The sequence below is a fragment of the Stegostoma tigrinum genome, chromosome 8 (genome assembly GCF_030684315.1).
Source record: "Stegostoma tigrinum isolate sSteTig4 chromosome 8, sSteTig4.hap1, whole genome shotgun sequence".
Taxonomy (NCBI): Eukaryota; Metazoa; Chordata; class Chondrichthyes; order Orectolobiformes; family Stegostomatidae; genus Stegostoma; species Stegostoma tigrinum.
The window spans coordinates 55,440,112-55,456,975 of NC_081361.1; the positions used below are offsets into that span (position 1 = coordinate 55,440,112).

General features: G+C 38.5%; 1 protein-coding gene across 1 annotated transcript in view; it reads right to left on the minus strand.

Annotated features, from left to right (window-relative positions):
- Positions 1-16,864, minus strand: part of dab1a (DAB adaptor protein 1a) — a 400,410-nt gene that overhangs the window by 267,836 nt on the left and 115,710 nt on the right. The window contains exon 2 of the mRNA XM_059647688.1: positions 10,653-10,870. Within this exon, the coding sequence (XP_059503671.1) occupies positions 10,653-10,719 (67 nt within the window). The 5' untranslated portion in view covers positions 10,720-10,870. The remainder of the gene's footprint in view (positions 1-10,652; positions 10,871-16,864) is intronic.

Consider the following 16,864-nt stretch of genomic DNA (forward strand, 5'->3'; position numbering starts at 1 on the left):
CATATCGGCTTCCATAATAGATACAGGTGCAAAGAATGCTAATCAATTCTATGATAACTCAGCAGGTGCAGTTTTCCAGGAGTAGTAAGATGAAGATAGAATCAAATGTGTGGCATGCCATAGGGGTGGGGTGGGTAGTAAATGAGATTTTTAATAAGATTCAATGAGAAAACTCACAAGGCTTTGTGGTGAGAATCCATCCAGAAAAAAACTTGATACAGCTTGCACTTAGACAAAGGAAGTGACAAAAAAACCCATGGATTTGAAAACAAATTTGACTGTCATAAATGTTTGACCACTACAGTAAAACAAAGCTGTAATGGACTGGTAGAATCCTATTGCACTACTCAGTCTGTTTTCACCTTCAGTATTCTAATTGTGTTTTAAAAACAAAAATGCTTGCAAATATCTTCTGAACCTTAATAAGAAAACTTTTGACTTCATGCTGTGCTCAATGCACTAGCAATGCTATGATTCTGTTAAACAAATTCATAAGAGACAATGTAAAAAAAATGTTTTCTCAGGGAGCAATAACTCAATGTATTTTAGTATTTCCTACCATACTGTTCTTCCAAATTTCTATACATTGTAGCATATTCCATATATTATTGCCATTGGAGAGTGCTACAAATGTTCTTCGGACTTCTTCATGGGATGACAGGACAGTCTTACAAAGAGAGATTGGGTAAACTGGGTCCTTATTCCCTAGAGTTTTGAAGAATGACAGGTGATTGCATTGAAAAATGCAAAGTACTGAAATGAATGGATAGCGAAGATGCTGAGGAGTTTAGAAAACAATCTAAAAATAAGGGGCTGCCATGTATAACTGAGATGAGGAGATTCATTTTTACTCAGAGGGTGGTGAATCTTTGCAAACACTGTGAGAGAGGGCGCTTCAGGATGAATGTACTTTCTCAGCACTTTTAAATTCACGACAGTAAAAATGACCAGTCTTTGAATATATTTGAAGTAGAGATTCATTAATGTTTGGTTATTAATGGTGTAAAGAGTTAAGAGGATAGAGTGGGAAAAGGGCATTCAATTGCTCAATCATATTACATAGCAGAGCAGACTTGTTGGGCAAAATGGCTACTTTTGTTTCTCTGTTTCTTAGGGACTTTCTTAGGTGTTACTTGATGAAAAGACTTCTGAAAGTCTGCCCACAAGACAATTCTGAAGAATCGAGGATGCCATTTTCAAGGTAATGAAGGTAATTAGTCAAAATCAGTCTGTAGTTATGTGATAGCTTGAACTTTTTAGCCATGTTGAGATTGCAGCTTTGGAAAAGTTCCTGCTTTCATAAATCTGTCACAGGTGAAAATGCCCCAAATGATCTAACATTCCCATAAGGGCTGCCAGTGGGAAGACAAACTGTGGAAAAGGCCATCCTTAGTAATGCAGTACTTGCTGAACCTGTTAAAACCTGGGACAGTCCTCTAACCCTCCACTATCACACCCTCTTAGCCCCTACATTATCCCCTTTCTACATCCGTTGCAACCTATGCCATTTCATGCCTTCCAACTACCTACAGCAGCCATTTCATGCTCTCCATGTCAGCCAATGCTCCTCTACCAATACTCTCATGGCCGTCACACACACCATCCCAATCTATGAGCCTCTACTCATGCCCCACAGCACCTCACACTATCCGTTCCAAACTATCTTCCTCTACCTGGCCCCACAGCTCTTTACAGCAGCAATGCCAATTTAGTGCCAACATATGAGTACACCCACCACCCTTCAATCTTACCCCCTCCAGACCAAACACTACAGCATTACTATAGCAGACATACCCAAAATCTATGCTGAGATACATAAAACAACATTTTATGTGTCTATTGATGAATTCACTACTTTAAAAGTATCATTGATAAAACTCCACCCACTACAATCAACTTCCTTGAATGACTGATAAATTGTTTAATCCCTTTCAATTTCTTATCATCTTTTGAACTGCAGTGATGGTGATATTGTGGTGACCGTGACTGAGCACAATTTCATTCTCATATGAGGTTACGGGCAGAGGACTTTGGCTTGGTTTGCTGTTGTTATTAAACTGGAAAAGGTGCAAAAGAAGATTTTCTAAGGTATTACTGAGACTGGAGAGTTTGAATTATAAGGGGAGTCTGGATAGGTAGTAATTAACATACTGGTTATAACGAAACTATAATGATCAAAACACAAAGCAGACAAGAAAAGAGAAACTGTAAGATATTGTAAAAGGACAAAATAAAGAGGGCCAGATGGCATACGTTGAAGAGAAGATAATGAGAAGGACATTTTTCATCTAGAAATTGGTAGAAGTATGGAATATGCTGTCTGAGAGGGTGGTGGAGGCGCTTGCTTTCATAGCATTTGAGAAGCATTTGGATAAGCACTTAAAATGCCAGGATATGGGAGGGTGTGGGCCTAGTGCAGGTAAATTGAATTAGTGTGGTTTAGTGATGGTCGGTTAGTATTAACATGGTGGGCCGAATGGCCTGTTTCTATGCTGTAATACTCCAATAAAAATACAAGCATTTCTATTCACAACTCCACTTCAAAGGCTTTGTAACGTCCAGGAAAAATCAATTAAACTGTGGCCTCATCCTCACTCACAGAGACAATGAGGTTATGAAATCAGTAAGCCAGCACAAATTTTATAATGGGAGCCAGAAACAAAAGCAGAAATAGGTGGAAAAACCCAGCAGTCTGGCAGCATCAGTGGAAAAATAAATCAATCAACATTTTGGGTCCGGTGACCCTTCTTCAGAACATAGTTCAAATCTGATGGCTTTCTACATCTATTTCTGTTTTTGTTTTAGATTTGTAGCACCTACAGTTCTTTTTGTGTTTTTTAAATTAATAATGGGAGCCCTCAGGCTTATGTCAAGAAACAAAGTGAAATAGAAAATACTGAGTTATTTTGTTTTGCAATACAAAGTTATTTCTGAAAGCGATTAAAGACCAGGATTTTAAATGCTTTTACAGCTTTCCAGTTTCAATGACCTTGATAGCAGTCTCAGCAGTTTTCTCATTCCAATTACTTTATCAACGTTTTACACAGATTCATGTCTACTTTTAATAATCTCAAAGGAGTCATCTTCTCCCAGAAGGACCCTAACATTTTCAAAACGTGTTGCTAGACCAATTGAAATGGTTAACTTGCCTCTCAAAACAATTCCAGTAACTTTAAAGCTTCATCTGAAAGTTATAAAGCCTATTTTAATTTTGCACATCCTACTAGTAAAAATTGGATTGATTTGAAGCTTCCTGCTTTAAATATGTGAAGCTGCCTTTATGAACTACGATTGTGTAAAATACTCTGCTCCTATTTCCCTTCAGCAAAGCTTCTGGGTGCTGGATTTCAGGGTGGGGCTTTTAGAATCAGAGATTTGGTGCCATTTTGTCCAAGACAGGGACCCTCTCTGACATCACACAAATTCAGCTCTATGTTAGCCCTCATTCGTTACATTATTTCTGTAAAAGGTTATTTTTTTTTGACTGTTTGTTTGCATTTCAGATTCTTGCTCTATTTCATTACTTAGTCTTCATTTTATTCTCTTTAAATAACTAGAAATGCATTGTAGAATTCTGAAGATTATTATTCCATGCGCAGAGTATTTTGTGTGAAATTTGCTCTGTTTAATTAACAGAATTCGAAGATGCAGTGAGGTTTGAAAGTCTGACAAAACAATTAGGCAGAACAGGTTTAGCAAGAGATAGGAGCAAGATATGCTCATTAATGTAATATTGTGATAATACTTATTTCAGTCTTCTCATATTCTTGCCAGAAAAAAAGTCAACAACTTTTTGACAACTGAGAAATCTGATCCGCCTAACTCAATCATGAGCATGGTGGGAGCTCACAAAACAGCACTTGCCATCTTCTCCTGGTGAGAATTCATGAGTTCAGGACTAATGCAGCTGTCTGCACATACATGTCCGTTTCATGTGATTGATACAACAAGCTGCTGCTGCAGTGGAAGTGATTCATATACTCAAGCCAGACTGTAAACTGGCACTTGCTGTAGATTATTTCTTTGATCATTGTCCAATGGTCTAGACACTTTATACATTATAGATAACTTCCATAAAGCTGCAGAAGCTTTTCTGTGATTTGAAAACAATACACTACTCTTCTATACCTTTTCCTCTTCCACGAATTCAATCTTTCTCTGATAATCCCATGTCTTCACACTTGAACTCATTCTTTCTCAGTAATAGAGTTACGCATTATATAGTATGGAAACAGACCCTTTGGTCCAACTTATCCATGATGACTAGATATCCTAAACTGATCCAGTCGCATTTGCCAACATGTGGCCAATATCCCTCTAAACCCTTCTTAGGCATGTACCCTTCCAAATGCCTTTTACATGTTGCAATTGTACCAGCTTCCACCAATTCCTCTGGCAACTTGTTCTATACATGCACGACCTCCTGTGTTAAAAAGTTGCCCTCAGGTCCTTTTCAAATCTTTCCTTAAACCCATGCCCTCTAGTTTTACAACATTCTGAAATTGTCCACCTTTCTTGGTATTCATTTAAAATATTTCAGGTTATCAAGAAATTCTAGGCTTCAAATTGTTTAACTACTATACATGATATATTGTTAAAATTTTGATGGTCTCCTGACTGTGGGTCCCTCCTTTTCATTTGACTTTCTCAATAAAAGTTACATGTAACAGTATGAGGGGCAGGAACAGAAGTGAGCTGGCCTGGAAATTCTTGCTGTTGGAAAAGAGCACCAGCTCCCCAGCACAGTCCAGATTTTTTGATGATGTAGTGTCAATATTCACCTTACATAATTTTAATTTAATATCAAAGAAAAACATGGATTTGACCAATCGCTTAATAAAGGATTCTACTGATCTAAAACGGGTAATGTGATCACATGCCAAGTCCTGGCAATGTAAGTGGGTTACACAAAACCAGCTAAAAAAGTATTACCTTCTCTCATTTTATCACACTCGTATGATAAACTTGTGTATTTAAAGATGAAAGTTCGCCTCCAACTATTTAGCTTGGAATGATACACAATCCTCAAAGGAATTGTATAGCAACAGCAACCTTTGGTCAACAATGGAGAAAAAAAGCAACAAGGACTGATATCTGCAAAGATACTGAAAAGCTACCTCTCGTTCTCTTTCACAATTTAAGAACCAATGGCCAGTGAAAAATAATTTGGAAAATAATGGTTAATTTATAAACCAAGGTTGTCTACAAGCTTCAACACTCCTGAGGAAACAGGACAACAGATAAACACAACTCAAGGAATGTTAATCCTTTAAACTTCAATGGTTGTTGCCTTCCAGTTTGTACAGATAACACCTCCCTCTTCTTGTTAAACTTATTACCTGTGTTTCTGTGTGGGGTTTGACATTACATTTTTATTATTTTCTTAAAAGATAGTAAATAATTTGAAAAGAGACTACTTCACTCATATGATCTAGTTAATTACATGTTAATTAAAAGTGTAATAGTTATGCATCACCAAACAAAACTGAAAAATTGTTACATTCAACCTAGAAGGGGTTAAAAAGGAAGCTAATTCCCCCTCCTCATCTTGAGTCTATTTATTACAAAAGATATAACAGCAGAAATATGTAGAAAAATCAAACCATGTCAAATGGTTTTGTGAAGGGGAAATTCTGCCAGACAAATTTATTATAGTTCTTTGAGAAGGTAACAAGCAGCTCAGATAAAGAGGAACCAATAGATGTAACATATTTAGCTATTCAAAAGACATTTGATAAGGTACCTCAAATAAGATTACTTAATAACAGTCCATAATGTTGGGGCTGGTAAATTAAAACTCTCTAATTATAGTTCGCTAAAAGACATCTTTGTGTCCTCTTTAGCCACAGGTGAGAGATCCCAAAGGAGTGCCGAATAGCCAATGTTCTCCCATTGTTTAAGAGGGGTAACAGGGATAATTCTGGAAATTATAAGCCTGTGCGTCTTGCATTGCTGCTAAGGAAATTATTGGAAAAGATTCTCAGGTACAAGATCTATATGTATTTAGAAGCAAATGGACTTATTAGCAATAAACGGCATGGTTTTGTGTGGGGGAGGTCATGCCTCACCAGCTTGATTGAGTTTTTTGAGGCGGTGACGAAGATGATTGATGAGGGAAAAGTGGTTGCTGTTGTCTACTTGGAATTCAGTGAAGCCTTTGACAACGTCCCTCATGGCAGATTGGTACAAAAGGTGAAGTCACATGGTATCGGGGTGATCTGGCCAGTTGGATACAAAACTGGCTTAGTCATAGGAGACAGAGGGTAGTGTTGGGAGGATGCTTTTTGGAATGGAGGGTTGTAACAAGTGGTGTTCCACAGGGATCAGTGCTGTTTGTGATCTACACAAACAATTTAGTAAAAAATGGAGTTGGTCTAATTAGTAAGTTTGTGGACAATACAAAGCTTGGTGGAGTTGCAGATAGTGAGGAGGATTGTCAGAGGATACAGCAGGATATAGATCAGTTGGAGGCATGGGCAGAAAAATGGCAGATGGAGCTTTATCCAGACATCTATGAGGTAATGCAATTTGGATGGTCAAATATAGTTGGAAATTATAAAAGTGAATAGCAGGCCCTTAGGAGAATGGATATGCAGAGGGATCAGAGTGTGCAGGTCTACATGTCACTGAAGGTGGCAGTGCAGGTAGATAAGATAGTAAAAAAGGTTTATGGCATGCTTTCCATAAATGCCATTGGAAGGGGCATTGAGTATAAGGACAGACAAGTTATGCTGCAGCTTTGTCAAACTTTAGTTAGGCCACATTTAGACATATTGCACATAGTTCTGGTCACCACACTAACAGAAGGATATGGATGCTTTGGAAGGGTACAGAAAAGGTTTACCAGGATGTTGCCTGGTATGGGGAATTTTAGCTATGAAGAAAGGTTGGATAGACTAGGTTTGGTTTGACTGGAATGCGTGAGGTTGAGAGGCAACCTGACAGAAGTTTAAAAGATTGTAAATGGCTTTGGTACAGTGGAAAGTATGAGGAATTTTCCCACAATGGAAAGGTCAATTACTAGGGGACACAGGTTCAAGGTGCAAGGCACATTGTTCACACTAAGGGTGGTGAGTGCTTGGAACGCATTGTCAGAGGAGGTGGTAGAAGCGGACACAATAACAACATTCAAGAAGCACCTGGAAAAATAGGAAGGGAGAAGGAGGATACGGATCCTGTAAATGATGACAGTTTTAGTACAGAAGGGAAAAATATGGTGGTGCAGGCTTAGAGGGCTGAAAAGCTTGTTGCTATGCTGCATTATTCTTTGTTCTATTTTTAGCTAATAGAAGACAGAGAGTTGGGATAAAGTAAACATATATAGGTTGGCGATCAATAACAGGTGGAGTGCCACAAAGATCAGTGTTGGTACCGCTGTTATTCACAATATATATTAACGAGTTGAATGACAAAAATGAACAATCACCAAATTTCCAAATGACACAGAAATACATGGAAAGGCAAGAAGTGAGGATGACACAAGGAGTCTACAGAGGAATACAGACAAGTTAAGCAAACATATAAAACTCGGCAGATGGAATGCAATGCAGGAAAATGTGAGGTTATGCATGTTAGCAGGAAGAATTGAAGAGTGGAATATTATTTAAACGGCGAAAGACTTTGAACGGGGTAGTACAGAGGGATTTGGGAGTCCTCGGGTATGAATCACAAAATACTAGCATCCAGGTTCAGCAGATAATAGGGATGGAAATTAAACTATGGTGTTTGTTTCAAAGAGAATGGGCTATATAAATGGGAAGGCCTTGCTAAAAATATATGAGGTACTTGTTAAATCATATGTACAATACTCAACAGCTTTGTCCTTATCTAAGAAATGATGTTTTGGCATTATGGTGGAATTCTCTTATGAGGCAACATGAGTAGATTGGGCCAGTATTCATTAAAGTTTAGAAGAATGAGAGATTTTATTGAAAAATAGAGGATTCATATCAGACATAATAAGATAGATGTGAAAAGGTTGTTACCCTTGTGGAAGAGTCAAGGACTAGAGGGCATAATTTTACAGAAAAGCGTTGCTCATTCAAGACAGAGATTTCTTCTCGCGGAGAGTAGTGAATCTGGAATTCTTTATGACAGAGGACCGCAGAGGCTAGGCTTTTATGTATATTCAAGGCTGAAATAGAGAGATTTCTAACCAGAATAGGAATCAAGGATTAAGTGGCAAAGGCAAGACAATGGAACCGAGGATTATCAGACCAACCTTGACCTAATTAAAGAGTGGAGCAGACTCACTAGGCTGAATGGCCTACTTCTGCTTCAACATCTTATGGTATTGTCTTCATATGGTTTGGTGATAACAGTCCTCATCAAAGAGGCTGGGTCAGATTTTGAACTAGCTGTCCAATAAAGCTGACTTCTACACTGACTACAAATGGTCAATAAAAGAGCCAGGGAAAGAATAAAGCATCCGAGCAGCACACTGGGAGCCAGCATTTCATAATGCTTTTAAATCACCCCTCCTTTTATAATGGTGTTGTTGTAACTGTGGCCATTTTTATTTTAACAAATTTTACAAGTGCTGAGAGCATACAGCCCTCTTAGTGTGACTTCTCTCCATAATGACAGGTTGAAGCTTTTCTTCATTGCTGCAAGCCTTTGTAATGGCCCTCCAGCATTAGTGGTCCACCCACTGCAATTAATTGAATGACGAGCTCTCTTGCAATTAATTGATCAATCCTCAAAAATCATGTGAGATCACAGTTCCTAACTGAATTCAGAGTTTGGATCTACATTTGGTCCTGACACCAAACAGAGGATCCTAGCCCGATTGGTGATGATTGAGTAACCCTTTAGCAAATCTCTTTTTAAAATCACATTTTCCACCCACCTCCTGTGTAGTGCCTAACACAGAAAATGTGTAATCCAACAGTTCTAAAGACACCACCCAAGATCAAAGATATCAATACAATACATAACAGTGGGCTGCAAATCTAAAGCTCTGTCAGGAATGCAAGGAAGATTTTGCAAGCAACGCAAGTTAGTGACCCTATCAATGATGTTAAACATACCTTTCTGAAATTACAATATCTTTTGAAGCTCATTATCATAGGGAAAGAATCTGTTTTTAAAATATTCACAACGAACACTAATAAAGAAAAGGAGGTTGATGTTTTGCGATAATGTATCAATCTCAGTGCTGCAACACATTTTGTGCTATAAATACAGAAGGAACTGAGCTGAAGGTCGATGCCTCAACTTCATTTAACTGACTTTTAAATCATCAGAAACAAAATACATTTAAATGTGACCCAATTTGAACTCTGTACTTTATGATTAAGAAAAAAGGCACCAACTCATTACATCATTCAATATGCTATTCATTTATGGATCTATGTACCATTTCTTGTTGAGTGTGAAATAATTAATAGAGACTTTATTTTAACCAGTTCTGGGAAGCCACTGACAATGGATCAGCATTCGTATATAATAGTCAGAATGTTGGCAGATTTTAACTGGGAAGCCTTATTTTTAAAGATGCTGATCAACTGCTTTCCAAATAAAATTTATTAATAAGCTCCTTCCCAACACTGGCGGACACTTTAGCCTCTGTTAAAGCCAACAGAGTGTTTGAATTGGTGAGAACAGTGTGGGAAATGGACTTATTTCATAGTAACTGTTTTCGCACTCCTTTCCCATTAGAACAAAGTGAGTTCAAATCACCCCTGTTAAATAGGGGTAATATAAAATAAGTATTTTGTGGACAGCTGTTAAAAAACAAACACAATCAAAGTGATCAAAATAACTCCTTAAATATATATCTGAATATTTACACATTAGCAAACACTAATAATCATATTAAAAGAGGCAATTATCTTAAATCCACACATGCGGTTTCAGAAAAAAAATGCCATCAGAACAAATTAGCTTAAGATAAAAGATGGATTGCTTTTCTTTTATCAAAATATTTCTACTGAAATATGAGTTAGCAAGAACTGCAGCTGCTGGAGTCAGAGATAACAAAGTGTAGAGCTGGATGAGCACAGCAGGCCAGGCAGCATCAGAGGAACAGGAAAGCTGCCGCTTCAGGTCAGGATCTTTCTTCAGAAATCTGATCTCTGAAGAAGGGTCCCGACTCGAAATGTCAATTTTCCTGCTCTTCTGATGCTGTCTGGCCTGCTGTGTTCATCCAGCTCTACACTTTGTTATCTATTAAAACATGTTTCCATTTGGCATTTCATGTCTGCAATGCGTTTATAGTGCCACAGATTCCAGCAGATCTACACCACATCACTCAGCTTCCTTTTCTTCATAAGATCACAATTTTATTTAGGTAGCTTAACAGGCAAGGACAACATAATCTAGCTGAGCCTAACCTTGACCTCACATCAGCTTGGCATTTGTTTTCTTGTCATCTTTCCACTATTAGTTATCAGATACCCAGTTTTCTAATTTCAAGATTAGAGATACTGAGGACCATTATCTACACTACCAATGAGTTCAATAAATTCCAGGTGAGGACATGATACGATAAATATGGAAGACCAATTCTTAAAAGCAACAGTTGCAGGGGCTCTTGTGGACCATGGTAGATTTGTCATTGTAGTTTGTGAATTATTGCACTGAGGGCTATTTAGCAATACAGGAAGCCCGAGATTAAGCCGTATGAATAAGCAACTACAATGACTGCTTACCTTTCTTTTTGGACTCCTTTCTTGTGCTGGCTCTGACAACCTGTTGAATTTCTGACTCCGTTGACATCCTAGTTAATACTCTGTCCTCTTCACACACTGTGCACACGCAGATATAATGTCACCAACCAGGTTCATTTATAAGTATTCACTGATAATATGTGCCAGTCCACCAGATGCTTTTATCCCAGACAGCACATTTCACTCACTTCTGCTGAGAGCTGCAAAAGAGAAATATCATAATTTCAGATTTTTAAAATACATCTACTTTGAGTACAGGGTTAGAACATTTGGTCAGAAATCAATCATAAGCAGTAACATATCACTCAAAATTGGAACAAAATTATTTTTAAAAGACGATGTATTTTTAACATGCTATGCAGCTCAAAAAACAATGTTCAATTTAGATTTCCATTTTTAAACACTTTTAAGACCCCACCCCCACGTTTCCCTAATTAAAGGAATCAAATTGTATTATAGCCTCACAGTTATCACCATGGTGATATTTAAGGGAGGCTACAAGGGTCTTAACTGCCAGCTGGGGAGCTGTCAAAAGCCCACCTCTTTTAAGGAAGGCCCACTGCATTAAATGTCATTGATTTATTTAACAAGGTAGCAGTGGGTTATCTCCCTTGAGATCAAGAGTTGGGGTTGCGTTGGGGTGGGGGGGTGGTGGATGGTGTAGGGCCTGCCTATCAATAGTTTCCAGACAATCAGAGAGCAGCAGATCTATTGAATGGCCGTGCAATAATCTTCCCAGTCACTGCTGCTGGTAGCACATCCACTGATTTTTAGTATTGTCACTACACCCAGCCATAGGTAAGTAAAGGCAGTAGGAGATTTTTGAGGCGGAAATAGTTGACAGTGAAGACAGAGCTGTAGGCTACAACTCCTCCCTTGTGATGTTGTGTCCCTTGATCATGTGCTTAGGGGCTTTGAGCAAGAAACCAGTTGTTTATCACACTAGGAGATAGCAAGGACTGCAGATGCTGGAAGTCAGAGTTGATAAAATGTGAAGCTGGAGGAGCACAACAAGTCAGACATCATCTGAGGAGCAGGAAAATTGACATTTCGAGATGAGATTCTTCATCAGGACTCTGAAACGTTGACTTTCCTGCTCCTCAGATGCTGCCTGACATCCTATGCTCCTCAAGTACCTGGCTATGTAAGGTGGCTTGTACCTGAACACACTAAGCAGCCCATACCCATTTATAAGATGGCAGACAGAAGCTAAGCCTGCTCACACAGTGAAATACAATGGTACCTTTGAACAGAACTGCTGGAAGGTCAGTAAAAGAATGCTGCATGTTCCCACCTGAGACAGTTCTGATAAAAGGATGCCATAGGACAGATAAATGATCAATTCCAGCTTTATTAATGATTGTCCCAGTAAATGAATAACAGCAGCTGCTGGAATAAGTCCTTAAGCAGCTGCAAGGATAACTGCTAAGTCTATTTCATAGTAAATAGTTGCTTCTTTGAAACTACCAGCAATATCAAATAGTTTCCAATTAAAAATGCTTTAATCATAGAAGTTGCTTTCAATACATAACCAGAATATAATGCAAGCCTTAAAAAAAAATTTAAGCTGCGATATAAAGGTTAACGAGCTTTAGGAGAGCCTTCTCTTATGCCCTGAACAAGATAGACCGCTCCCAACCCATAAATTACAAAATGCTAACAGTAGAAGTAGTTGTATAATGTTACACTTTATAATTGCATTTATAACAGAAGTACAGCTTATATCAATTAGTTAAAGCTAACTGACATTTTATTTTAACATTATGCAATTGGGACAGTGGGAAGTGTTAGAGGAATTGCTGAATTTGATAAAATAAAGTGCATGTTGTACAATGAATAATAGAATTCACACTGTCCTTAGAGATAAGAAGCCTGAGACAGATCCGAAGAACTGTAGCCAGTAAGCTTTTTGAATGTGAATGAATAGGATACACAGGAAGATTCCAAGGCCTAGAGATTACAAACACCATAAGACCATGAAAATCTGGGGCTGTCCGTAGAAATGGCCATCATTGATTAGGTGAGCCATGTATAGAATAAGAGGTAAGGATAGTGACTACGTTGTACTTGATTATTGTAACAATCTGTATAAAATGCTGTATTTTCACTGTAAAAATCAGAGTGTGTTATTGATCTCCATTTCGATTTGGGGAAGATTCTTTGGCCCTCAAACTGCATCAATTGTTTCTGCTTCAATAAACTTGCCTGAATCCTGCCTACCTCCTGAGCTTTTGTCCCTAGTCGGGAGAAACTCTCCAACATCTTAGTCACAATATTTAATGCAAAATGTACCTGATTGCTATCATGCAATAAACCATATTTTTTTTAAGACAAGAATCTCCTCTACCCGAGCCACAAGCTGGTGGTTGGTGACACAGCACAGACAACAGGGTCTCCACCTGCAATTCTCACACCTGATTAAACATGTCCTTGTCAGCAAACGCACGACTGCTTGGACATTACGTCTAGAGAATGATCTCTGGCAGGCTAACTCATTCCTGCTTTTCACTCCTGCCAAAGACACATTTTACAGTGAGGATTACTGAATCGTAATGAGGGACTAATTCTTCTTTTCTGCTCACTTAACTAGTGCTTTCCGTATTGAATATTGAAATGCTAATCTCAGTCATAGCACTCATGTTGCCCTATTACTACTTTCTATATTAAAGGCTTGAAATCAAACTTAAGGATTTAAAAGTATTTGATTGACTGAGCTCTCCAAGCTGACTGCACAGAATAGTACGACAGTGCAACTAATGAGTATGCATAGTTTAGTTAATAATAATAAATTAAACCAACTTTTCCTTTTTTTAACTGATGCAATCTTTTCAACAATTACAATGCTTTTTTGAATTAATTTATTTGAAATTTTTACTTTCGTAAAATTATTCATACATTCTGTTTATATAATTTTTATTTGCTTATGAAATAATAATCTGCCACCCGATCCAAAGATTCCTAATTTGATTGATGACTACTTTTTTTATGCACCAGTATTTTGTTAACATTTTTTAATTGATAGCTGGCCATTCAATCCAAGATTGGAATTATAAGATTACACGGAACATCTTGTGTTGTTTCAAAATACACATAAAAGAACATTGACTGCTTATCATCTGAGGGTTGCACAGCAAAGAAAACCTGACTTCATCTGAATTTATTTGATAACCGTGAAATAATGCGTGATCCTTGCTGTCAACTCCAAACTATTTATTACTCTGCATGACATTCCTGCTAGGTTGCATTGACTGTGACAATTGCTGTGACTGTGTTCATTATGCTGTTACCAATGAAACTATTAACGGTCAATATAGGATAAATCTCAACCACCACTATCATTGCTGAAGGACAAATGCAAAATATGTGGGTTATTTTTAGTTTTGGTTTTACTTTATTATGTGTTATACTTGTCATAATTTGCAAAGTTTCTAATTAAAAGAATGATTTTGTATTACAAATAAAAATGCTCGAATCCACAAAAGGAATCCACTTCTGTAAGTTTCTGTCCCATGAATGTCAAGAGACTTTACTTTTGATGAAGAAATTTGGATAATGGGCAAGTGTTGAAGAGGGAAAACTACAATAAATCAAAATGTTTACTTGTGGACAAACAAGAGTGAAAGGTTCGAACTGACCAGAGCAGCCTTACCAAGACTGAGAAATTAAAAGGTTGCAATGGCGAATCAGATCAGAAATTGCAGAAATGAGGACTGAGTTGGCTTAAATCTGGTTGAAAAGTCTGAGAATGGGACTGATTATCTTTTGGAAAAGCAAGAAGTTTGCCAGAGAGACTGAAAGTGGGATCCAAACTGTGTCAACCAGAACACAATTAATAGACCTCCATCGGGATGATCAATAACCCGGAGGTTAGCAGCCTGCATCCAGAACTTCCAGCTCAATTAGGGAGCTGGCAGGTCAGCAGCACTACTACTTGAGGTGTTCAACATTGCAATTGCAACATGAAGCCGAAGGTACCTCTAATCCAAGGCATTCTTCAATTCAGATGATTTAGTTTTCTGATGTTTACATGCCCAGGCAGGCCTCAATGGCAGAAGAGGGTCACATTCACGTAGCAGTGCTGCAGCCATGAAATGGCATTGTTGCTAAGAGACCTCGCATGGGCCATGGAGTTGTCATAAATTAACTGCCTCACTGGACAGCTGCTTGGAAGCCACCAGGGCTAACCTGCCTGTCTTCCCACCTGGCTGCAACTACTCTAACATTGATAAAAGAAGAGGAGGTTGGAATTTTGGGAGGTGATGGTGTCCTAATATTATCACTGGTCTAGTAATGCAGAGACCCAAGTCAGAATCCAACCATGACAAATGACAGCGTTTGAATTCTTAAATTATTTTACCTAAATTTCAGAATGTTTGAATAACGGGTGATGAGTGGGGAAACAAACAATGTTTATTTGTTTATCAAACAAAGTTAGCGTGGTACTGCTGCTCCTCAATGTATTTATGAAAAGGGTGAAGTAGCACAGATGTGGAAAATGTGATCAACAAGTTAAGATCACAAAGGAAAAATTATTACTAGGCCCTGAGCTACGTAACACAAACATCTCATCAACCAGCGACTGGCTGTGGTTCAAGCGTTTATGATGCGTAAAATCCTGTTGAGTCCAGCGACCATTCTGGACTCAAAATATTAACTCTGCTTTCTCTTCACAGAAGACGTCAGGCCTGCTAAATTGTTCCAGCAATTTCTGTTTTTGTTTTAGATTTCCAGCATCCACAGTTCTTTGTGTCATTTAATTAAAACTTAAAGGAGACTTAAGGCAATTCTGTGCAGAAATTACAAAATTCCACCTGATTCTTGGTGACCATCTGAACAACTTCCTGGTTTCGTGAGTGGTTTTCAGGCAAAAAGCACAGTAACTCATTGTTTTTAAAGCATGGCCTGAAAACAATATGGTGCAACAACTTACTCAACAAGGCTACATTAGCAGCACCATCTTGTCCTGCAAATTACACCACTGAGAAGGAAAAAGAGTTGAAATATTATGGGAACACCTTGCGTGGATATATTCACCTGCAAGTCACACATGAACTTGACTCAGACATGTTGTGTCCTCCTTATCTCAGCATTAAATCCATTTAACTGTATTCTGGAGTATTGTTATCATAAAGACTCCAACAGTTCAAGGAAAAGACACGTCAATCCTCAAGGCAATTCAGAATGAGCAATAAATGTAACCTTGCTGATGATACCTATATTCCACGAAATAATGGATAAATTTGAGACAGTGGCTACAAAAGTAATACAAAACAAATCAAAGCAAAGTGCTGTGGATACAGTGAATATTTAGCTCCAATTGAACTTGAAATATTAATTCTGTTTCTCTCTCCAGAGGTGCTGTCAGACATACCGAGTTTCTCTAGCACTTTCTGTTTCTAATTCAAAAACAAAAATATGTAGATGCAGGAAATCGGCAAAAGAAACAGAAGATGCTGGAAATGTTTCACAGGTCTGGCATCTTCTGTTGAGGGAAAAACAGGGTCTGCATCAAAACTATTGCTGGCCTTGACTTAGCTTGTATGATTAAGGTCTGCAACTTATGTATATTTTAATACCATTTAATTTTGAGTTTGGATATTTGAATTTGAATATGTCTCTCCTGTGTGTCTGCAGGGGTGTAATAATTGACATGTAAGCATTTCTGCAGGCAGTTGAATTCTTTTAACCCACAGCATGAGTTTATGAGTGAGCAAAGTAAATAGAACAGAGCATTAGCTGCTCAATAAAAGATTCTGGACATTTTGAGCTTAGGTGTAAAACAGATTTTCAATTTTGATTTTGGGCAGTTCTGCAGGGTGTGGTGGGGTTGGAGGGCAGTGTGGAGCGAACAAGGGAGTCACGGAGAGAGTGGTCTCTCCGGAAAGCAGACAGGCAGTGTGGAGCGAACAAGGGAGTCACGGAGAGAGTGGTCTCTCCGGAAAGCAGACAGGCAGTGTGGAGCGAACAAGGGAGTCACCACACCCGGCACCTTCCCCTGCAACTGCAGGAAATGCTACACTTGCCCCCTACCTCCCCCCTCACCCCTATCCCAGGCCCCAAGATGACATTCCACATTAAGCAGAGGTTCATCTGCACATCTGCCAATGTGGTATACTGCATCCACTGTACCCGGTGTGGCTTCCTCTACATTGGGGAAACCAAGCGGAGGCTTGGAGACCGCTTTGCAGAACACC